At 43.8% G+C, this 24,781-nt stretch overlaps 1 protein-coding gene across 1 annotated transcript in view; it reads left to right on the top strand.

The window, feature by feature from the left end:
- Positions 1–24,781, top strand: part of SETD2 (SET domain containing 2, histone lysine methyltransferase) — a gene marked incomplete at its 3' end in the record, with an annotated part of 87,896 nt that overhangs the window by 49,365 nt on the left and 13,750 nt on the right. Inside the window, exons 11-15 of the mRNA XM_080715257.1 lie at positions 7,937–7,985; positions 10,108–10,291; positions 13,794–14,466; positions 18,986–19,120; positions 23,728–23,867. Of these exons, the coding sequence (XP_080571383.1) occupies positions 7,937–7,985; positions 10,108–10,291; positions 13,794–14,466; positions 18,986–19,120; positions 23,728–23,867 (1,181 nt within the window). The remainder of the gene's footprint in view (positions 1–7,936; positions 7,986–10,107; positions 10,292–13,793; positions 14,467–18,985; positions 19,121–23,727; positions 23,868–24,781) is intronic.

The following is a 24,781-nucleotide window of genomic DNA, read 5'->3' as shown; positions in this document are numbered from 1 at the left end:
AAAAAAAAAATTTTTTTATACATACATACATATATATATATATATATATATATATATATATATATATATAGTAGGACTGGAAGTGTAACTTGGAGCTAGAATACCCTGAAGTTCAATCCTTAGTTCCAAACCTCAGTTAAAAAAAAAATTTATAGAGGAGGTTCCCAGCATTTGATGGCTGACAGGTGGATTGTACATTTAAGGATGGCCTCTGCAACTTAGTAAGGCTCTTTTTTTTTTTTTTTTGGTGGTACTGGGGGTGGAACCCAGAGGCTTTCTACCTCCGGGCTATACTCCCAGACCCATTTTTATATTTTATTTGGAAACAGGGTCTCACTAAGTTGCTGAGAGTCTCACTAAGTAGCTGAGGCTGGCTTCGAACCTGTGCGATCCTCCTGTTTCAGCCTCCCAAGCAGGGGGATTACAAGTGTGCACCACCACGCCCGGCAAGTAAGACTCTATTTTAAAATATATATAAATAGGGACCGGGATGTAGCTCAGTGGCAAAGTGCCTGCTTTGCAGGTGTGGCGTTCTGGGTTCAATCCCCGGTTCCAAAAAAGACAAAAAAAAAGAGAACCCCTTTAAAATATATATAAATAGAGCTGAACACGTAGAATTGGCCTCTGAGTTCACTCCCCATCCCTCCCTCATTATAGAGGTGAATTTGAAAAATATAAGAAAAACAGTCTTAGAGTTGTAATCAGTTTATCTGGAAAAGACACCTGAGATTGGAAAAGCCTTAGTTACCCCTTTGGCTGGTGGCCAGTGACCACCCTTCTGCATGTGAGTGCCTCTCTCCCTGCAGCAGCATTCCCTGTGGACTCCCTCGCTGCACCTTCTGCTTCAGCGCTTTGCCCCCAGGTATGTGTGGAGTAACCTCAGCCCTGCACAGGGAGGTTTTCTGACTCTTAGTCAAGATGGCAAGGCTAGAAGAGAACAGGTTTAAACTGAAGGACAAAGAACTGGGAGGGCTGTGTAGGCAGGATGCTAATGAGAAGCAGCAGCGCTCAGTTGTGAGTTTTTAAGGTGTTCTGCTTGTGTTATTCAGAAGGCTTAGGGTGAAATGTTTCCTTCCCACCCTTGCCTTCTGACCTTTGGGAGGCAGGCAGTAGAACCCATTTCTTGCACAGCTTTCCAGAGATCATTTGTACATAGTATACACACACACACATATATATATATATATATATATATATATATATATATATATATATATATATATATATTTCTATTTTATCTGTCTATATTGCCCTCTTATAAAACTGACAGCATTCAGCTTTTTTTTTTAAATCTGGGGATGAAATCCAGGGGCCTTCTACCTCCAGGATATACTCCTAGACTTATTTTATATTTTATTTGGAAACAGGGTCTCACTAAGTTGCTGAGGCTGGCTTCAAACCTGTGCGATCCTCCTGTCTCAGCCTCCCAAGTGCTGGGATTACAAGCGTGCGCCACCACACCCAGCTTGATTTTTGTTTTTTAATTTTTTTTAATTATAAGGATTGTTTTATGCTAGCTTAGAAATTACTTTTTATAGCTGCTTTGTATTTTATTGTGTAGATGGGCCATAACTTATCTACTCAGTCTCCTATTACAACCATTTAGGTTGATTTCTTCTTTGTCTTAATAGCAAGTAGTTTTTGCCTAAGTAGCTTCATACAGACGAAAATATGCCTTTTGGGCATGTTACTAAAGTATCATTGTTGCATCATGGTCTGTGTTATTTGAAATTTGGGTAAATAAAGCCAGGTTGCTCTTCTTGGGTACACCAGTTAGCTCTCATCAGCAGTGTAAAAATATACATGAAAGTGCCCGTTTCCACTGCCTAGCTGATGCCTGGTCAGATGGACGCTGGTCAGATGGATGGGCAAAAAATGGTGTGCTTTTGTAATTGTACTTTTTTTTTTTTCTTGCGGTACTGAGGATGCAACCCAGGGGCATTGTACCTTTGAGTACACCCCATGCCTATTTTTTATTCTTTTTTTTTTTTTGGGGGGGGGGTCTGGGGATGGAACCCAAGGGCATTCGACCTCTGAGCTACAACCCCTGCCCTATTTTTTATTCTTTATTTTGAAACAAGGTCTCACTAAGTTGTGGAGTGCCTCACTAAGTAGCTGGGGCTGTCCACGAACCTCGATTCTCCAGTCTCAGCCACCCAAATGCTGCGATTACAAGCGTGTGCCACCACGCCCAGCTTTTTATTCTTTATTAAGAAGCAGGGTCTTACTAAGTTGCTGAGAGCCTCACTAAGTAGCTGAGGTTGGCTGAGAACCTGTGATCCTCCTGTCTCAGCCTCCCAAGTACTGGGTTTACAAGTGTGCACCACCACGCCTGGCTTTTCTTCCCCCCCACCTTTTTTTTTCTTTTGTGCACCACTAAACATGGGCCCTCCTGCATGCTAGGCAAGCACTCTACTATTGAACTACATCTCTAGCCCTCAGAAAATGGCTTCTTCAACGTTTTTTCATAATTTCATTTCTGTGCTGTTTCTATATTTCTAGACGCTCATTTGTGGTATTGTGTGCATGTGTGTGTATGTGTTACCGGGGCTTTTAACACCCACGGAGGCATTCTACCTCAGAGAGCACGACACACACACACACACACACACACACACACACACACACACACACACTACTGAGGCTGGTTGAGACCTTTCCGTCTCAGCCTCCCAAGTACTGGGATTATAGGCATACACCACCATGCCTGTGCAGGTGTGTGTGTGTGTGTGTGTGTGTGTGTGTGTGTGTGTGTGTGTGTGTGTGTGTGTGTGTTACTGGGGACAGAATTCAGGGACCTTCTACCTCCAGGGTATCCCCCAGGCCTATTTTATATTTTATTTGGAAAAGGGTCTCATTAAGTTGCTGAGACTGTCCTTGAACTTGCGATCCTCCTGTCTCAGCCTTCAAAGTACTGGGATTACAAGTGTGCACCAACATGCCCAGCTCATGTGTGGAATTTAAAAAGTGCTACATTGCTTTACAAACCTTGAATAAGTACTTTTTGGGACTGCTCAAAAGAAGCCCTTCCAAATTAGTTGTAGGCAACATGTTCAATTAAGAAACAGGAAACCTAGTATAATGAATCAACTATGAAGATTTTCCTCTCTACTTTCAATTTTATTTTTTTCAAGTCTCTATATACTTTCTCTTGGCAGTCTTATGTAGTACTACAGTATCACTTATTGTTTCTTAAGAATGCCCCCAAATTGTATGTCTCTTGAGTTAGTCTGTTTTCTGGAGTTGACATTTATATTTTCAGCTTTCTGTTGTCATTCTCCTGCCCTTGCTGTTCAGATTCAAACTCAGAATCTTTTCATGAACTGGAGCTCCCTGTTCTAATGTTCATTTCAGTGAACAGCTTCATTTCTCTAGTAACCCACATCCAAAATCCAAACCATTGATTTTTTTGGGGGGGTGTCTAGGGATGGAACCCAGGGACATTTGACCTCCGAGCTACACACCCTGTTTTTTTATTCTTTATTTTGAAACCGGGTCTCAATGAGTTGCAGAGGGCCTCACTAAGTAGCTGAGGCTGTCTGTGAACCGCGATCCTCCGGTCTCAGCCTCCTGAATCCATTGATTTTTTTTTTTTTATTAAAATTATTTTTGCCGGGCGTGGTGGCGCACACTTGTAATCCCCACGCTTGGGAGGCTGAGACAGGAGGATCGCACAGGTTCAAAGCCAGCCTCAGCTACTTAGGCTCTCAGCAACTTAGTGAGACCCTATTTCAAAATAAAATATAAAATAGGTTTGGGAGTATAGCCTGGAGGTAGAAAGCCCCTGGGTTCCACCCCCAGTACCACCACCAAAAAAGAAAAGTTGTTAATTATAGCAATAACTAGATAACTAAGATTTTTTTGTTTTGTTTTTGCTTTCTTTGGTTTATTTCTGGCACTGGGAATTGAACTATTTTATTATTTTTATTATTCCCCAGCCTTTTGGAACAGGCTCTCACTAGGTTGCTGAGAATCCTGCTAAGTTGATGAGGCTGGTCTTGAATCTGTCTCCCAAGTACTGGGATCACAGGTGTGCCCCACCACTCTCAGTCTTAAGCTTTTTTTTTTTTTTTTTTTTTCCTTTATGGTATGATTTTTTGGGAAGACAGCTTCTTTCAGAGTTATGAAATTTGAACATCTTTATACTTTTTGGTAGGTAGTTTTTTGTGTGTGTGTGTGTGGTGCTGGAGTTTGAATTCAGGGCCATTGTACCTACAAGCTATACCTCCATCCCTATTTTGTTTATTTGGAAACAGGACCTTAGTTAGTTGCTGAGAGCATCCCTAAGTTGCTGAGGTTGATTTTGAACTGTGTTCTTCCTGTCTCATCCTCCCCAATACTGAGATTATGGGTGTGCACCACTACACGTGGCTGTAGGTGTTGTCTTAAATAGCTACCACTTCTTTTTTTGTGTGTGGGTGTGTGTGGGTGTGGGTGTTTTACTGGGGATTGAACCCCAGGGGCATTGTACCTCTAAGCTATACCTCCAGCCCTCTTTTTCATTCTTTATTTTGAAACAGGGTCTCACTAAGTAGCTGAGGCTGGCCTTGAATCTGTGATCCTCCTGTCTCAACCTCCTAAATTCTGGGATTACAAGCATGCACCACCACACCTGGCTTAATTACACAAGAGTAAAGTTTCAAGGCTTTATCTCTATTGAATGTTCAGTTGTTGAATTTATATACATGCATGTATTAATATGTACTGGGCAATTCATTTACATTAATTTTCCAAAGCTTTCCCATCACTCAGAAGTAGTTACATTTTCTAACATGCTACAGTGCGCACTCTTGGTAATTAGGAGATGTGTAGGGATGCAGACATGCTCCTAGCCTGTGTGAGGCTCTGGGTTCGAGCCCTGGCATGGGGCGGGGGAGTTTAAGGTATCACTGCGTCAGTTTCTAGCTTAGTGTCTTCTGTTGAAATCTATCATTTCAGTTCATTTGCTGTTGTGGGTACTTCAAGACCTCTCCAGCTGATGACAGTATCTTTTAGTGCTAAGCAGTTTTTTTTTTTTATTGTTTCTCTGTTAACTTTCTTCTCTTCAGTTTTCTTTCTCTTCACTTTCTAGAATTTCTGATGTAAAATACAGAGCTTCTAGGAACAATCCTTTTTGTGTGTGGGGGGGATTTTACCCCTTAGCTACATAGTAACTCTGTTTTATTTTTCATTTTGAAGCAGGGTCTCCCTAAATTACCATGCATCCTGGCCTCCAACCTGTGATCCTCCTGTCTTATCCTCCCAAGTACTGTATTAGGATTACAGGCATGCACAGCCACGCCTGACTTGGAACTAGAAGTCTATCTTTGAGCAGTATTTCTGTGGTATTTTAACTGCCACCACAGAATGGTTCCCCAGCCTGAAGTTTGCATAATATTTCTGACATTTGTAATGAACACCTGTAGTGTCAGGGAGCTCATAAGTTGGAGGCCAATCCTGGTCGAGAGAAAGTGCTAGAGATGTGGCTCTGTGGCAGAGTTCCTGCTTAGCATGTAGTACTGTGCAAACAACCAAAAAATTTATACAAAAGAGACTAAGCCCATGGTTGAAATTGTGCTGTCACTTATCGTGCCTTTCATCTATCTGTTCAAAGCACCCTCTGAACGGGCCTGTTAGTTTGGGAGTGCTTGGGTTTACAGACTGCCTGATGCAGCAGGTTCTCAGCTTCTTAAAATCAGCAGAACACCTTTCCTTTTCATGGGAGTAGGTGCTGAAGAGTGCATTCTTCCTTTCCCCAAGTGTGGTGACCCTCAGAGGCAGACATAGGGTCCTTGCTATCTTTACTCCTGATCTCATATCAACCATTGCTAGAAACTGACAGACAGCCCTGGGCATACTGCAGAGAGGCGCCCCACCTGAGCAGGGCCACACAGGCACAGCTCTCCCCATCCCCATGTGAGGAGGTGTGTGTAAGACACTGTGGTTCAGTGCCTCTCACCCACTGTGCACTGGAGTCACCTGAGGAACTGTTAGAAAAGAAAGATGTCTGGAACCGACACCAGGAATTGACTTTTATCTGGGGGATTTCTATAAACGCTTCCTGGGATCACCTAATTGTGTGACTAGGGTAGAGAATCACAGCACTAATGAAAGTCCTTGTACATAGGGAAGGGATGGGCAAGGTGGGTGGATAATGCTGTATTTGTGCATCAGTCTCAGAATGGCTCTCCATCCCAAACCACATGGCTAGCAGATCCATGTCTTCTACCCCAGTCTCAAGAAGTCTCGTGTTTGAGACGTTTAAGATGAAGCCTGGCACATGGGACAAGCACATGAGTGCCCGTGCTGACCACCATCTCTGAGTTGCTTGTTGACATGCATGTAGCCTGGAGATTTCTAAATATCTGCACTCATAGACGTTTCCCTCTATCTGTCACGTAGTCCATATTGGTCATTTTCCACAAATCCTGCTAAAACCAAAGTAACATAGAGGCAAGATTTCTTTCAATTTTCTTGGTGCATATTCCCAAAATGGGACCACTAGGCCACACAGTTACAGCTAAGATTACAAGAGTAGCTGGGTATGGTAGCGCACCTGTAATTTCAGTTCTTGGGAGGTGAGACAGGAAGATTGCAGGTTCAAGGACAGCCTCAGCAATGTAGCTGAGAGACTCAGCAACCTACTGAGACCCTGTTTCAAAACAAAAAATAAAAAGGGTTGGGGGTGTACCTCGGAGGTAGAATGCTAAAGGGCAGATTTTGTAGGACATATCATTGAGAGTGTGTGGGTTTGTCATGGGCCTGCTTAACAAGTGACTGGTAAGAACGTGCTGGCCCAGGCCGAACGTGGTGGCTCACCCTTGTAATCCCAGCATTCGGGAGGTGGAGAATGGAGGATCATGGTTCACGGGCAGCCTCAGCTACTTAGTGAGGCCCTTCGCAACTCAGTGAGACCCTGTTTCAAAAACTAAAAAGACTAAAAATTAGGACTGGGGGTGTAGTGCAGAGTTACAATGCCCCTGAGTTCCATCCCCAGTACCGCGCAAAAAAAAAAAGAAAAAAGAAACAAAAAATTGCTGGCCCAAGCACTCCCTGGTGGATGAGAATAGTATAGAACTGTTGGGTCACCAAAGCAGGTTCCAAGCCTTAGAATCATACCAAGAAAGAGGTACCTTGAGGCTTAATAGCAATCTACCTTTCTCAAGACCAGTTTTGGTCCAGTAGTGGATGCTATTTCAGGAGCAACAGTAATAATGCTTACCTTTTTTTTTTTTTTTAACAACATTAACCAAGTTGGTTTTACACTAATTGAAGAGTTGGGCATGGTGGTGCGCACCTGTAATCCCAGTACTTGGGAGGCTGAGACAGCCTTAGCAATGTAGGAAGACTCTCAGCAACGTAGTGAGACCCTGTCTCAAAACAAAAAAAACATTAAGGACTCGCTTGTAGCTCAGAAGTAGAATTCCCCTGGATTCACTCCCTAGTAGGAAGGAAGGGAAGGAAGATGGAGGGAGGGCGAAAGGAAAGGTGGGCAGGAAGGCAAAGAGAAGAGCATTTTGTTTATTTGGACTATTGCTGCTCCTCCCTGAAGCAGGAACGAGGGTGAGGCATTAGAACCGGCAGGCTCGGCAAGGGAAATGTGCTGATGGAGCCACACGGGAGCGTGTGTGCAGGAGGCGTGCAGAGCTCAGACTTCTCGGGATATATGTTCTTGCCAGACGTACACGCCTGTCACTTGGCTTGCTGCTACTTAGTGACATAATACAGCCCTGCTTGATGGAATATGGGTTCATTTGTGCTGTGTAGCTTTGCTTTACTTTAAGGGGCTAGGACCTATTTGTACTTGAAGCCAAACATCAGTCAAACCTGGGACAATAATGAATGCCATCCCGTTCCTCCTTGTTTCTTCTTTGTCCTGTGAGATCAATTTCAAAGCAGTCACCACTTCCACACTTCCACCTCTTGCTGATGCCTTTTTCCTGTTTGTGTTTTTCAGGAGGTTTATCGGATTCCAAAGAAAAGTCAGACTGAGAAAGAGAACACAGGTAGGTCTTCCTGGCATCGGCAGAGGTAACTGTTAATGTAATTAGTTAAATGAAACATTTGGTGTAGGCACTGGTATGTAGCTCAGTGGCAAAGTGCCTGCCTTGCAGGTGCAGCTCCCCTGTTCCAAAAAGACAAAAAAGAAAGAGAGAGAGAGGTAGGTTTGGTGTAGCAGTCTGGGAATTTGCACTTTTATTCTTTCTTGAGGACGTTTTACCAGAGCACAATCGCTCATCCTTCTGTGTGGCTGCTTTCCTACAGTAGTGATGATTCTGTGCTTAACATGTCAGGCTTTTCTTTCTCTTTTCTTTTTTTCTTTTTTCTGGTACTGGGGATGGAATCCAAGGGCATTCTACCCCCTGAACGACACCCTCAGCCCTATTTTTTATTTTTATTCTGTATTTTGAGATAGGTTCTCACTGAGTTACAAAGGGCCTAAGTAGTGGAGGCTGTATGCAAACGGTAATCCTCCTGTCTCAGTCTCCTGAATGCTGGGATGAGAAGCTTGCACCATGCCTGGCTCTTTTTTTTTTCTTTTTTCTTTTTCTTTTTCTTTTCTTTCTTTCTTTTTTTTTGGTGGTGGTGGTACCCAGAGACTTTATACCTCTGTGCTATATTCTCCCAGACCTATTTTATATTTTATTTGGAAACAGGGTCTCACTAAGTTGCTGAGAGCCTCACCAAGTAGCTGAGGTTAGCTTTGAACCTGTACAATCCTCCTGTCTCACCCTCCCAAGCACGGAGATTACAAGCATGCACCACCACGCCCGGTGGCTCTTTTCTTTTTTGATGCTGGGAATTGAGCCCAGGACTTCACACATGCAAGGACAGCATCAGGGTTAGTTTTTGCAGACCTTATGTACAGAGAGTACCAAAGGGCCAGTTGAAGGCTTTTTACTTTTTTTTTTTTGGTGGTACTGGAGATGGAACCCAGGGGTCTTCTACTTCTGGGCTATACTCCCAGACCTATTTTATGTTTTATTTGGAAACAGGGTCTTGCTAAGTTGCTGAGAGCCTCACTAAGTAGCTGAGGCTGGCTTTGAACCTGCGCTATCGTCCTGTCTTAGCCTCCTATGCGTGGGGAATAAAAGCGTGTGTCACCACGCCTGTTTTTTGTTTGTTTGTTTTCAGTACTGGGGATGGAACCCAGGGCATTCTACCTCCAAGCTACACCCCCAGCCCTATTTTTTATTCTTTAATTTTTGAAACAGGGTTTCACTGAGTTGCAAAGGGCCTCATTAAGTAGCTGAGGCACTCGAGCACCATGATCCTCCCGTTTCAGCCTCCTAAATGCTGGGACTACAAGTATGTGCCATCACACCTAGCTAGCTTTTTACATTTTGAACTGCCTGTTGATGGTAACAGGAAGAGTTGGGGTGCATGTGCTCACAGGACTTGTTAGAGGTGTGGAAGGCTGGCTAGCTGGGCGTGGCGGCACAACACGCTTGTAATACCAGTACTTGGGAGCCTGAGACGGGAGGATCACAGGTTCTTGGCTAGCTTCAGCTATTTAGTGAGGCTATCTGCAACCTAGTGAGACCCTGTTTCAAAATAAAGAATAAAAAATAGGGCTAGGGGCTGGGCGTGGTGGTGCACACCTATAATCCCAGCATTTGGGAGGCTCACTGGAGGGAGGATCGCGGTTCGTGGACAGCCTCAGCTACTTAGTGAGGCCCTCTGCAACCAGTAAGACCCAGTTTCAAAATAAAGAATACAAAAATAGGGCAGGGGGTGTAGCTCGGAGGTCGAATGCCCCTGGGTTCCATCCCTAGACCCGCAAAAAAAAAAAAAAAAAAAAAAAAAAAATAGAGCTAGGGATGTAGCTCAAGAGGGTAGAATATCGCTAGGTTAGATCCTCAGTACCACACAGAAAAAGAAAAAATGAAAGGCTTAGACTGCATCCTCAGTGGGAATAAAAGTAAAGGGCTTTTATGGAAGAGATCTCAGTTTAGTAAATACAGTAACTGCACTGGAAGACTTGTGTCTTCCATATTTGGATCTGGGTGAATGAGGTAAGTTCTATGGGTCCATTTGTTGGATATAGGTTTTATTATATATTTGTAATATACTATTACAGTGGAGAAAATTTTACCAAATACACTTTAAAAACCTTTTTTTCCGTAGTAACTGAACGAGGAAGAGATGCTGTTGGCTTCAGAGATCAAACAGCTACCCCAAAGACGCCAAACAGGTCGAGAGAGAGAGATCCAGATAAACAAACTCAAAGCAAGGAGAAAAGAAAACGAAGGGGGTCCCTCTCACCACCCCCTTCCGCCTATGAGCGAGGAGCCAAGAGGCCAGATGACAGGTGAGTGACGTGTGAGCCAAGTGCCCAAGTCATACACCCTCCGCATCCACTCTGATTTAGATACCAAGGGCTTCGGGAATTAGTGCCTTTGTGTGTGTGTGTGTGCGGGGGTGGGGGGTGGGGATTGAACCCAGGGGCATTCTACACTCCTAGCTACACCCCAGCACTCTGCTTCTTCTTTTTTTTTTTCTTGCGGTACTGGGGATGGAACCCAAGGACATTCTATCTCTGAGCTATATCCCCAGCCCGATTTTTATTCTTTTTTTTGAAACAGGGTCTCACTGAGTTGCAAAGGGCCTCGCTAAGTAGTAGCTGAGGCTGTTCGTGAACCTGAATCCTCCTGTCTCAGCCTCCCTAAATATATTTATTTTTTGCGGGTCTGGGGATGGAACCCAGGGGCATTCAACCTCTCAGCTATAGCCCTTGCCCTATTTTTATTCTTTATTCTTTCTTTCTTCCTTTCTTTCTTTCTTTCTTTATTATTATTATTTTTTTTTGGTGGTACTGGGGTTCTTGGAAAACCTTCTCTGGGCTACACTCCCAGACCTATTTTATATTTTTATTTGGAAAAAGGGTCTCTTAAGCCAGCAAGGCTGGCTTTGAACCAGCACGATCCTTCTGTCTCCGCCTCCCAAGCACAGGGATTACAAGTGTGCGCCACCACGCCCGGATCTATTCTTTATTTTTTGAAACAGGGTTTCGCTAAGTTACAGAGGGCCTCACTAAGTAAGCTGAGACTCTCCTCGAACCGTGATCCTCCGGTCTCAGCTCCTAAATGCTGGGATTACAAGTGTGTGCCACCACACCCGGCTTTTATATATTTTTTTAGTACTGGGAATTCTACTTCTGAGCTGTGCCACCAGTCCTATTTTATTTTTATTATGAAACAGGGTTTCACTAAGTTGATGAGTCTCACTGCTTGCTGAGGCTGACTTCAAACCTATGTCAGCCTTTCAAGTACTTGGGAGTACAAACTGGCAGCACCACACCCAGTTAAGGATTTATTCTTGAAAGGACAGTGGAAGTCGGTGAGAAAAGTAATGGGAGCCAGGTGTGGTGGTACAGACCTGTAATCCAGTGCTTGGGAGGCTGTGACAGGAGGTTCAAGGCCAGCCTCAGCAACTTAGACCCTGTTTCAAAATAAAATTGTGGTCCAGTGTCGCTTGGAGGTAGAGTGCCCCTGGATTCAGTACCTAGTACCAAAAAAAAAAAAAAAAAAAAAAAAGGCCAGCCTCAGCCATTTTGTGAGACCCTGTTTAAAAAGGTGGGGTGCCGGGGGTATTTATTGGGTGTAGAATGCCCCTGGGTTCAGTCTCTAGTATAAAAAATTAATAATGTAATAATAATAATGGTGATTCTTCAAAAGCCAGAATTTAGAGCTGGGCATGTTGGCACACTTATAATCTCAGTACTTGGGAGACTGAAACAGGAGTATCACAGGTTCCCAGTCGGCCTCAGTGACTTATAAGACTGTTTCAAAATAAAGAATTAAAAAAAGCTGGGCGTGGCCAGGCGTGGTGGCGCATGCTTGTAATCCCCGTGCTTGGGAGGCAGAGACAGGAGGATTGCGCAGGTTCGAAGCCAGCTGCCCTGGCTTAAGAGACCCTGTTTCCAAATTTAAAAAAAAAAAAAAAAAGTAGGTCTGGGAGCATAGCCCGGAGGTAGAAAGGATTCCAGGAACCCCAGTACCACAAAAAAAAAAAAAAAAAAAAAAAGCCAGGCGTGGTGTCACACACTTTAGTAATCTCAGCATTCGGGAGGCTGAGACCTGGAGGATCATGGTTCGCAGACAGCCTCAGCTACTTAGTGAGGCCCTCTACAACTCAATGAGACCCGATCTCAAAATAAAGAATAAAAAATGGGGTGTAGCTCGGAGGTCAAATGCCCCTGGGTTCCATCCCCAGACCCACAAAAAAATAAATAAATAAAAAAAATAGGGCTGGGCATGTAGCTCAGAGGTAGAATGCCCCTGGGTTCCACCCCCAGTAACGCAAAAAGAAAAAAAATAGGGCTGGGGGTGTAGCTCGGAGGTCGAATGCCCTTGGGTTCAATCCCTATTACCACATACAAAAAAGAAAATAGGGCTGAGGTATAGCTCAGAAGTAGAATGCTTCTGGGTTCAATCCCCAGTTCCACACACACAAAAAAGGCACTTTGTGTGTGTTTGTGTATGCACACACGCACCTCTCTCTTCCCCTCTTCCTGCTCCTTTCCCTTCCCTTCCCTTCCTCCTCTCTCAAGATTGAACCTAGAGGCATTTTACCTCTGAGCTACACCACTGGTCCTATTTTCTTTTTATTTGGAAATGGGTTCTTGCTAGGTTGGTAAGAGTCTCTTTACTTGCTGAGACTGTCTTTGAACCTTCCTATCTCAGCCTCCCAAGTACTAGGATTACAAGTGTGTGCTACCATGCTGGGCTTGCACCCACTTTGAGATAATTATGTGGAGAATTGATGTTATTATAACTTTGAGTATATCTACCTCTATCCAGTTAGATCTTTTAAAATATTTTTAATGTAGGTTAATGTTTTCTTTAATTGAATTTATAATCTTCACCAGAAAGACTTACACATATGTCTGTGGTGTTTTCCTAGGAACTGTAATTTTTTTGTTAAATTTTTGATTTGGGGGTGTTTAGATGCATACTTGACATATATATTTATTATATTTAATGAACATACAAAACCTAGTTTTTGTTTTTTTTTTTTTTTTTTTTGATGGTACTGGGGATGGAACCCAGGGGCATTCTACCTCTGAGTTACACCCCCAGCCCTATTTTTTAATTAATTAAAAAAAATTTTTTTTTTTTTTAGTCTTTTTTATTTATTTTTTGGATGGTACCGGGGATGGAACCCAAGGCTTTCTACCTCTGGGCTATACTCCCAGACTTATATTTTATTTTGAAACAGGGTCTCGCTAAGTTGTTGAGAGCCTCACTAAGTAGAGAGGTGGCTTCGAACCTGCTTGTGATCTTCCTGTCTCAGCCTCCCAAGCATTGTGATTACAAGTGTGTACCACCACACCCGGCTAGTCTTTTTTATTTTTGAAACAGTCTCACTGAGTTGCAAAGGGCATAAGTAACTGAGGCTGTCTGCGAACCACGATTCTCCTGCCTTAGCCTCCCAAATGGTGCAATTGCAAGTGTGCGCTACCATGCCCGGCTTTAGTATGATTTTTTTTTTTTTTTTTTTTTTTTTTGGTGGTACTGGGGTTCCTGGAAACCCTTCTACCTCCGGGCTACACTCCCAGACCTGTTTTATACTTTTTTTAAATTTGGAAACAGTGTCTCTTAAGCCAGCGTGGCCCTCCTGTCTCCGTCTCCCAAGCGGGGGGATTACAAGTATGCGCCACCATGCTCAGCTTTAGTATGATTTTTAACCAGAGCCAAATTAGAGTTAGTGTGGTTACTGGTTAGTAATGAGAGGCCTGTTTATTTGTGCCTTGATTATGTCTGTGATTTAGTGAGTGACTTTTGGTGGTCCTCCTATTGTCTTCTTTCTAGATATGATACACCAACTTCTAAAAAGAAAGTACGAATCAAAGACCGCAATAAACTTTCTACAGAGGAGCGTCGGAAGTTGTTTGAACAAGAGGTGGCTCAGCGGGAGGCTCAGAAACAACAGCAGCAGATGCAGACCCTGGGGATGACATCACCACTGCCCTATGACTCTCTTGGCTACAGCACCTCACATCACCCCTTTGCTGGCTATCCGCCAGGTTATCCCATGCAGGCGTACGTGGACCCCAGCAACCCTAATGCTGGAAAGGTGCTCCTGCCCACACCCAGCCTGGACCCTGTGTGTTCTCCCGCTCCTTATGATCACACTCAGCCCTTGGTGGGACACACTGCAGAGCCCCTCACAGTGCCCCCGCCAGTGCCAGTGGTGCCGCATGCAGCAGCCACAGTGGAAGTCTCCAGCTCGCAGTACGTGGCCCAGAGTGATGGTGTGGTGCACCAAGACTCCAGTGTTGCTGTCCTGCCAGCACCATCCCCAGGCCCGGGCCAGGGGCAAAACTACAGTGTGTGGGATTCAAACCAACCGTCCGTGAGTGTGCAGCAGCCGCAGTACTCCCCCGCACACTCCCAAACTGCCATTTATTACCAGGGACAGACATGCCCGGCTGTCTACGGTGTCACGTCTCCGTACTCACAGACAACTCCACCGATTGTGCAGGTGACTCTTCTGGAGCCTCTTTTTCTGTATTGTAGTCTATTTGTGAGATGTTAATCAGGCTGGTGTGTATGGGGGGGTCCTGCCACTGGTTAGTTTTGTAGACCTTTTGTTTTGTTTTGTTTTGTTTTTTTCTGGGGATAGAATCAGCACCCTTCTCATGCTAGGCAAATGTTCTTCCATTGACCTATACCTCCAGCTCCTAGATGAATTTACACATATTTATTATCTGTTGTGCAAAATATTGCCCCAAATCTCAGTGGCTTAAGATAGTCATCAATCACTGATACCTCATAACTTCCCCAGGTCAGGGATTGGAAGCAGCTTGGCTGGGTCTGGCCCGTTCTGCCATAGGACGTTAGGCTGTCAGCAAGGGCTCTGGTCACCTCCAGATGTCATCCCCATGATATATGGAGCAGTTGTATTCTCAGGAAGGGACTGCCTTTTCACCATAAATGCCAGAGCCCGGTTTCAACCAAGGTCATGGTGTTATAGTGGTCTTAGACATTAATGAGTGATCTATTCTTAGAAAGTTATGGTAACTCACATCTCAAAACACTGAGTGCTTTGCAGGGAAAGTGGCACATAGCCTGTAAGCCTTAGTACTTGGGAGGCTGAGACAGGAGGATTGCAGGTTCAAGTCCAGCCTATCTCAAAAATCAAAAGGCTGGGGTTATAGCTCAGTGGTAGGCAACCCCTGGGATCAGTCTTTAGTTACTACCCCCACCTCCTGCAAATCAAGTTCTTAGACTATTGGTTTTTCAGTTTATACAGTGAAGTGATTCAGATAGAATAAAGTACTAGTGATCCCTTTAGAAGTATAGCAGAACAATTAGGGTTTTCCCTCTATAACATACTGAACTTTCTTAAATTTCTCTTGTAATTCCCATTGAAAGCCAGGCGTGTTTCGTGTGCCTATAATTCCTGTACTTGGGAGGCTGAGACAGGAGGATTGCAGGTTCTAGGACAGCCTCAGCAGGCAGTGAGACTCATGGCACCCTAGCGAGTCCATATCCAAATAAATAAAATGGGGCTAGGGGTAGAAGGCCTCTAGGTTCCATTTCCAAGACTACACACACAAAAATCCCATTGAAAACTGCATTTTAAAAATACCTCTATTCTTAGGAAAAACTTGATAAGTCATGCAATAAATAATCTTTAGCAAGTCAATTCCAGCTAATTGAAAAGATTTCTTATCATAATTTCACACTCTTGTGTACTAAATATTTATGTTCCTTAGAGACTATTGTGCTCTGAGAGATTGCAGTGTTTTTATGCTATGATTTGAGATTAATTTCAAATTGAACCTAATTTCTTTATATCTACTTCTGGAGAATAAGGCTGCTTGGAAATTTCTTTTGGTTCAGTGATGTTTGTTTGTTTGTTTGTTTGTTTGTTTGTTTGTTTTTGGTGGTACTGGCATTCCTGGAAGCCCTTCTACCTCCGGGCTACACTCCCAGACCTATTTTATATTTTATATTTATTTGGAAACAGGGTCTCCTAAGCCAGCGAGGCTGACTATGAACCTGCGCGATCCTCCTGTTTCCGCCTCTCAAGTGCGGGGATTACAAGTGTGTGCCACCACACCCGGCGGGTTCAGTGATTTTTTTTTTTTTTTTTTTTTTTTTTTTTGGTACTGGGGTTCCTGGAAGCCCTTCTACCTCCGGGCTACACTCCCAGACCTATTTTTACATTTTTATTTGGAAACAGGGTCTCCTAAGCCAGCGCGCGTGGCTGGCTTCGAACCTGCGCGATCCTCCTGTCTCTGCCTCCCAAGCGCGGGGATTACAAGCGTGTGCCACCACACCCGGCGGGTTCAGTGATTTTTAACATCAGGAATGTGTGTTCATTAAAAGGCAGACTAAAGAAAAAAAAATTACCTCTAGCTGCATTTATATTTGAGAAATTAATTTGGGGGAGAGCTGGTCTGGGGATGGAACCCAGAGGCATTCAACTTCCAAGCTATACACACCCTGCCCAATTTTTTCTTTCTTTTTTTTTTGAAACAGGGTCTCATTGAGTTGCAAAGGTCCTCACTAAGTAGCTGAGGCTGTCCGCGAATTGCGATCCTCTGGTCTCAGCCTCCCAAATGCTGGAATTAAAAGAGTGCGCCATCACGCCCGGCTTAATTTTTGTGTAATTTTAAGTTGCTTGAAACAGCAACCTTATCTACTGTAGGTTTTCCCCAGCAAATAGATTTAACACATATATGTTTGTATTCTGTCTCATGGATATGTACATCTGCATGATTCCAGTTGGACTGCAAACCAGCCTCCTCTTGTTCATGTAAACCTAATAGATACCTCCTACCTCCTATTAAAAGCTTAGAAGTCCTTTTTTTTGGTACTAAGGATTGAAGCCAGGGGTATTCAACCTGAGTTATACTCCTAGCCCCCTAGCTTTTTTTTTTTTTTTTTTTTTTTTTTTTTAATGGGGTCTTGCTAAGTTGCTGAAGCCTTGAACCTGCAATTCTCCTGTCTCGGATTCCCAAAGTACTGGGATTGTAAGTATGCACCACCATGCCTGGCTATGTGTATGTGTGCTAGTTACTGGGGATTGAACCCAGGGCCATTCTACCTCCAGGTGACCCCCAGCCTTTTTTTTTTTTTTTTTTTTTGTGGTTGTACTGGGGTTCCTGGAAACCCTTCTACCTCTGGGCTACATTCCCAGACCTATTTTTATGCTTTTTTATTTGGAAACAGGGTCTCTTAAGCCAGCGCGGCTGGCTTTGAACCTGCACGATCCTCCTGTCTCTGCCTCCCAAGCTTAGGAATTACAAACGTGCACTACCACGCCTGGCAGCCCCAGCCTTATTTTTTATTCATTATTCTGAAGCAGGGTCTCACTGAGTTGCACAGAGCCTCACTAAGTAGCTGAGGCTGTCCATGAACCGTGATCCTCCTGTCTCAGCCTCCCATATGCAGGGATTATAAGTGTGTGGCACCATGCCTGGCTTGGTGCTTTTTTTTTTTTTTTTTGTGTGTGTGTGTGTGTGTGTGTGTATGTGTGTGTGTGTGTGTGTGAATACACACACACACACACACACACACACACACACACACATATATATATACTGGGAGTGGACCCAAGGGGCTTTTCTACCTTCAGGCTATACTTTCAGACTTTGTGTGTGTGTGTGTGGGGGGTGTACTGGGGTTCCTGGAAACCCTTCTACCTCCAGGCTACACTCCCAGACCTATTTTATACTTTTTATTTGGAAACAGGGTCTCTTAAGCCAGTGTGGCTGGCTGGCTTTGAACCTGCGCGATCCTCCTGTCTCCGCCTCCCAAGCACAGGGATTACAAGCGTGCGCCACCACGCCTGGCCTTTCAGACCTATTTTATACTTTATTTGTAAACAGGGTCTCACTAAATTGCTGAGAGCCTCACTCAGTAGCTTAGGCTGACTTTGAACCTGTGCGATCCTCCTGTCTTAGCCTCCCAAGATGCTTATTTTTTAAGAATTCCAGATGTGGGCAATCATCTCATGTGGCTAGGACTAAATGAGAAAATATATATGAATATATATGAGGTATCTTTCTGTATTGTAATGCACTGTATAAATCTGTACAGTGAGTATTTTAGGTGCATTGAATTTTAGGTACATTAAATTCATCTGGCTTTGTAAGTTATAATTACAAAACAAATGAGCTTAGAATTTGATAACCAGCCTACTTAACTGTGCTGTGGACCACTCCTTTTACTGTCTCTGGTCAGTGCAACCTGTTGACCACTGGCTGGTGTCCACGTGCTTCTGAGGAGAGCCACAGGCTGCTCGCTGTTGGTGGACGTCCCCGGAGCAGTGCTCCACATGCCACTCCAGGCCCCTGAGAGTGAAGCAGTTGCCATGAGCAAAAAAGTTTCTTATGATAAAGCAAAATCAATATAAATAGGAATTCTTTTTTTTTTTTAAGTTTGTGTTTGGGACAAAAGATTGTGTTGTTTGTTTGTTTGTTTGTTTGGTGGTACTGGGGTTCTTGGAAGCCCTTCTACCTCCGGGTTACACTCCCAGACCTATTTTTTTTTTTATATATATGTTTTTATTTGGAAACAGGGTCTCCTAAGCCAGCACGCGTGGCTGGCTTCGAACCTGCGCAATCCTCCTGTCTCTGCCTCCCAAGCGCAGGGATTACAAGCATGCGCCACCACGCCCGGCCCAAAAGATTGTTTTTAAGCTGGACGTGGTGGCGCATGCTTGTAATCTCCATGCTTGGGAGGCTGAGACAGGAGGATTGCACAGGTTCGAAGCCAGCATCGCTGTCTTTAAGAGACCCTGTTTCCAAATAAAATATATAAAATAGGTCTGGGAGTGTAGGCCGGAGGTAGAAGGCCCCTGTGTTACATCCCCAGTGCCCCACCCCAAAAAAAGATTGTTTTTACAGATTTGTATCCAAATATACACATGAAAAGTTTAAAAACATATGGGTGTATCTTCCAATAAGATTGTGACAAGTTGGAATCAGTTACTGCTGTATTAGGTCTAGAGAAGTATAAATTAGAAATTTCTTTATTTTGTCTTTTAGGGTTATGCTCAGACCAGCCTTCAATATATCCAGGGACAGCAGATTTTCACAGCCCACCCGCAAGGAGTGGTGGTCCAGCCGGCCGCTGCCGTGACAGCTGTGGTCGCCCCGGGGCAGCCGCAGCCCCTACCGCCAGTAAGGCCGATCTCGGTTGTCAGAACTCTCCTTAGCTGTCTGTTTTGCTGTTGGAAGGTTTCCTTTTTGTTTGGGTTTGGTTTCTCTTTCTTTTCATTCTGTTCTTTGTATTTTAATTTAGTCAGTCACCACTTTCACCAGGGTATCCTGGGGGCGTACTCTCAACCATTCTGTCATAAACCTTTTAGTTCTGTAACATTCACAGCTATGTTGATTGGTATATATTTTGGTCCTAGGAGCCTTTTTAGTTACTCTTTACCCCGACTGACATTATATTTTATACTTTGTGATTTGTGTGTGTGGAGGGAATACTGGGGATTCAAACAAGATATGCCCCCACCACCACCCTCTTTTTATTTTTTATTTTGAAATAAGGTCTCTAGGTTGCTGAGAGTCTGGCCAGCTGAGGCTGGCCTTGAATCTGTAGTTCTTCCATCTCAGCCTCCCAAGTACTAGGATTACAGGTGTATGCCACCATGCCCAGCTCACTCTATGATTTTTATTTTTATTTTTTATTTTTATTTTTTTTGCGGGTCTGGGAATGGAACCCAGAGGCATTTGACCACTGAGCTATACCCGCTGCCCTATTTTTCATTTTTTATTTTGAAACAGGGCCTCACTAAGTAGCTGAGGCTGCCGCGAACCGCGATCCTCCAATCTCAGCCTCCCGAATGCTGGGATTACAGGCGTGTGCCACCACGCCCGGCTCTGTTTTTTTATTCTTTATATTAAAACAGGGTCTCACTGAGTTGCAAAGGGCCTCAATAAGTAGTAGCTGAAGCTGTTCGTGAACCTGGATCCTCCTGTCTCAGCTTCCCAAATGCTGGGATTACAAGCGTGTGCCACCACGCCCAGCTCTATCATTTTTTTTTTTTTTTTTTTTTTGTGGTATTGGGGTTCCTGGAAGCCCTTCTACCTCAGGGCTATCCTCCCAGACATACATATATATATAATTTTTTTTTTTTTTTGAAACAGGGTCTGACTTCGAAACTGCATGATCCTCCTGTCTCCGCCTCAAGCGCGGGGATTACAAGCATGCACCCCCATGCCTGCCTTCTATGATTTTTTTTTTTTTTTTTTTTTTTTTTTTGGTGGTACTGGGGTTCCTGGAAGCCCTTCTACCTCTGGGCTACACTCCCAGACCTTTTTTTATTTGGAAACAGGGTCTCTTAAGCCAGTGACGCTGGCTTCGAACCAGCGCGATCCTCCTGTCTCTGCCTCCCAAGCACGGGGATTACAAGCGTGTGCCACCACGCCCAGCTTCTATGAATTTTTGAAATAACAATTTTTTAGACTACTTATCCATTGGCATTTGAGTATTAGAATATGATACTAGCTGAGCATGGTGGCACATACCTGCATTCCCAGTACTTGGGAGGCTGAGACAGGAGGATCACAGGTTTGAGGATAGCTTTAACAACATAGTGAGAGCCTCAGCAACCTAGCAAGACTCTTTTTTCAAAACAAAAAAAAAAGAAGGCTGGAGGTGTGACTTGGAACTAGAATGCCCCAGGACAGCCCCCACTCCAAAAAAAAAAAAAGAATATACTATTGCTAGACACCATACCAGACTAGGTGTATAGAATCCTGGGAGATATTTCACTGTGTATGTTGGATGATACTAAGAGAAGCTTTAGATATTCTCTAACATACATAGAAGGATATAGTGATATCTTGAAGTGTTACTGATTTTGATAAAATGAAATAAGAGACTGGCATGGAAAGCAAATGAAAGACTAAACAGCCAGGCATGATGCTGCACACTTTTAATCACAGTACTTAGAGGCTGAGACAGGAGGATTGCAAGTTGCAGCCAGCCCCAGCTACTTAGTAAGGCCCTCTGCAATTTAACAAGACCCTGTTTCAAAATAAAGAATAAAAAATAAGGCTGGGGGTGTAGCTCAGAGGTAGACTGCCCTTGGGTTCCATCCACAGTACTGGGGAGGAAAAAGATAAAGGAGAAATTGCCTTTTTTTTTTTTTTTTTTTTGGTACTGGGGTTCCTGGAAACCCTTCACCTCTGGGCTACACTCCCAGACCTATTTTGATACTTTTTTATTTGGAAACAGGATCTCTTAAGCCAGTGTGGCTGGATTCGAACCTATGCGATCCTCCTATTTCCACCTCCCAAGCATGGGGATTACAAGCATGCGCCACCACGCCCGGCAAGAAATTGCCTTTCTTACAGTTCTGGAGACTGGAAGTTGAAGGCCGAGGTGTAGCTGGCTGGTGCCTCCGGAGGCCCTTTGGTTTGTGGATGGTGCCTCCTGGCTGTGTCCATAAGGCCTTTTCTTTGCACTCATCCTCTGTTGTCACTTCTTATGTGGACACCAAGTCCTATTGGACTGGGTCCCTATCCCTACCAACTCCATCCTTCAGTACCTCTTTAGAAGGCCTTATCTCAAAGTACAGTCACATTGAGGCTAGGACTTCAACATATGAATTGTGGGAAAATATTTCAGTCCATTACAGTGAATTTGAGGTTTTTGTTTTGTTTTGTTTTTGTGGTACTGGGGGTGGAACCCAGGGGCTTTTCTTCCTCCAAACTATACACACAGCCTTATTTTATATTTTATTTGGAAGCAGGGTCTCACTAAGTTGCTGAGAGCCTCACTAAGTAGCTGAGGCTGGCTTTGAACCTGCGCAATCCTCCTGGCTCTGCCTCCCAAGCACTGGGATTACAAGCGTGCGCCACCACGCTCAGCGAATTTGAGTTTTTTTATGTTTGAAAAAATATTGCATTAAGTTGGGCATGGTGGTGCACGCTTGTAATCCCATTACCTGGGAGGCTGAGACAGGATCACAGGTTCACAGCTAGCCTCAGCTACTTGGTGAGACCTGTTTCAAAATAAAAAATAAAAAAATAGGGCTGGCAGTATAGCTTGGAATGTCTGTGGGTTCAATCCCTAGCATCGAAGGAAAAAAAAAAAAAGCATTAAGATTTTAAGAAAGAAGCCGGGTGTGGTGGCGCACTCCTGTAATCCCAGCATTCAGGAGGCTGAGACCAAAGGATTGCAGTTCGTGGACAGCCTCAGCTACTTAATGGGGCCCCTTGCAACTCAGACCTGGTTTCAAAATAAAAGAATAAAAAAATAGGGCAGGGGGTGTAGCTCAGAGGTCAAATGCCCCTGGGTTCCATCCCCAGACCCGCCCAAAAAAAAAAAAAGATTTTAAGATAGGCAAAGGCAGGATTTCAGGTTCAAGGACAGCCTCAGCAAGTAGTGAGACTCTCATCAACATGGTGAGACTCTGTTTACCAATAAAATAGGGCTGGGGTGGAGCTCAGAGGTAGAATGTCCCTGTGTTCCATCCCTAGTATCCCCCCCCCCAAAAAAAAAAATCATTAAAATTTTAAGAAAGGCAGAGACAGGATTGCAGGTTCAAGGACAACCTCAGCAAGTAGTGAGACTTTCATCAACCTAGTGAGACCCTGTTTTCAAATAAATAGGGCTGGGGTAGAGCTCAGAGGCAGAATGCCTCTCAGTTCCATTCCCAATGCCACATACACACACACAAAGACTTAAGAATGTAATTACAAACCATGCGTAGTGGCACACGCTTGTAATCCCAGTGCTTGGGAGGGCTAACAGGAATATCAGATTCCTGGCCATCCTCAGGTACTTAGTGAGACTTTGTACCTTGGAGGTATGAATGCCTCTGGGTTCAATCTCTGGTAACACCAAAAAAAGAAGAAAAAAAAAGAATATAGTTATGATGTTTCAGGCCTACAGAAAATACGGGAAAAAATCCAATGAATACATTTTAATATCATGTTTGCTTTTTAATATTTATTTATTTATTTATTTATTTATTTATTTATTTATTTATTTATACCAGGGATTGAACTCAGGCACATTCTACCTCCAAGCTACACCCTCAGCCCTATTTTTATTCTTTATTTTGAAACAGGATCACTAAGCTGTGGAGGTGTTCACTAAGTAGCTGACGCAGGCCATAAACCTGTGATCCTCCTGTCTCAGTCCTCCCATTACAAGTGTATGCCACCACTCCAGCTTTCTTTTAGTTTCTGTTTAAAGTTGGAGATCTAGCCGGGCGTGGTGGCGCACGCTTGTAATCCCAGCATTCGGGAGGCTGAGACCTTGAGGATCGCGGTTTTTGGACAGCCTCAGCTACTTAATGAGACCCTCTGCAACTCAGTGAGACCCGGTTTCAAAATAAAGAATAAAAAATAGGGCAGGGGGTGTAGCTTGGAGGTCAGATGCCCCTGGGTTCCATCCCCAGACCTGCAAAAAAATAAAATAAAGTTGGAGATCTAGCCAAAGCCCATTCAGCTAGTCAGTATTCTGAAGCTGTCGTATGCAACATAGCATTGGTTTTTTAGAGTCGGAATGTTCTGCTCTAGATGATAAACTACCGGTAGGTTTATATGACACTTGGATGTGGTGTACTGAGAGCACTGTCAGCTTTCTGATAAATCCATGAAGCTCTTACCCTGTAGCCTCTTTGCCTGTTCTTAGATTGTACCTTTCCTTTAGCCTTTTTAAAGAGGAACTAGGCATACATTTTTATGTTACTTATGTGGACTATTTTGTCTTGGGTAAAATTAAAAAGATATTATTGATAGAAATTCTATGTGTGCTTTTTTAGCCTGAGATGGTTGTGACAAATAATCTCCTGGATCTGCCACCCCCCTCTCCTCCCAAGCCCAAGACCATTGTCTTGCCTCCCAACTGGAAGACAGCTCGAGATCCAGAGGGGAAAATCTATTACTACCATGTGATCACAAGGTAAGAGGTGCCATGTGGGCACTCCCATGTCTGTTTTTACTTATGAAGGAAGCTGCAGTTTCTAACTGTTCAGAATCATGTCTAAAAATGCATGTCCGACCCAGGCATGGCACACGGTTGTAATCCTAGGACTTAGGAGGCTGACACGGGAGGATTGCAGGTTCAAGGCCTTGGCTGCTTAGTGAGACCCTCTGCAACTTAGTGGAATCCTTTTTCAAAATAAAGAATAAAAGCCCAGGTATAGTGGTACATGCTTGTAATCCCAGTGCTAGAGAGGCTGACATAGAAGGATTACAAATTTGAGGTCAGCCTGGCAACTTATTGAGGCCCTTTGCAACTTAGTGAAACCCTGTTTCAAAATAAAGAATAAAAATAGGGCCGGGAGTATAGCTCTGAGGTAGAATGTCCCTGGGTACCATCTCCAGTGCCACAGAAAATAAATAAGCAAATACATACAAAATGAATAACAAAATAGGGATGGGGATGCACCTTGGAGGTAGAATGCCCATGGGCTCAACTTCCAGTTCTGCAGAAAAGAAAAAACTTGCATATCAGAGCCGGGCATGGGATTGCATGCTTGTAAACCTAGTCCTAGGGAGGTGGAGACCAGGAGATGGCAAGTTCAAAGCCAGCCTCAGCAACTTAGCAAGACTCTCAATAACCTAGTGAGACCCTATTTCTAGATAAGAAATAAAATCGGTCTGGAGGTGTAGAATTCCTCTGGGTTCAATCCCAAGTACCCAAAAAAAAAAAAAAAAAAAAAAAAAAAATGCATGTCAGAGCTGGTTGTAGTGGCATACACTTATAATCTCAGTACAGTACTTGGGAGGTTAAGACAGAAGAATCACAGGTTCAAAGCCAACCTTAGTAACTTACCCTGTTTCCAAATAAAAAATAGGACTGAGGGTATAGCC

The sequence above is a fragment of the Muscardinus avellanarius genome (genome assembly GCF_963383645.1).
Source record: "Muscardinus avellanarius genome assembly, chromosome: 18".
Taxonomy (NCBI): Eukaryota; Metazoa; Chordata; class Mammalia; order Rodentia; family Gliridae; genus Muscardinus; species Muscardinus avellanarius.
This window is presented reverse-complemented; position numbering and strand designations above follow the sequence as displayed.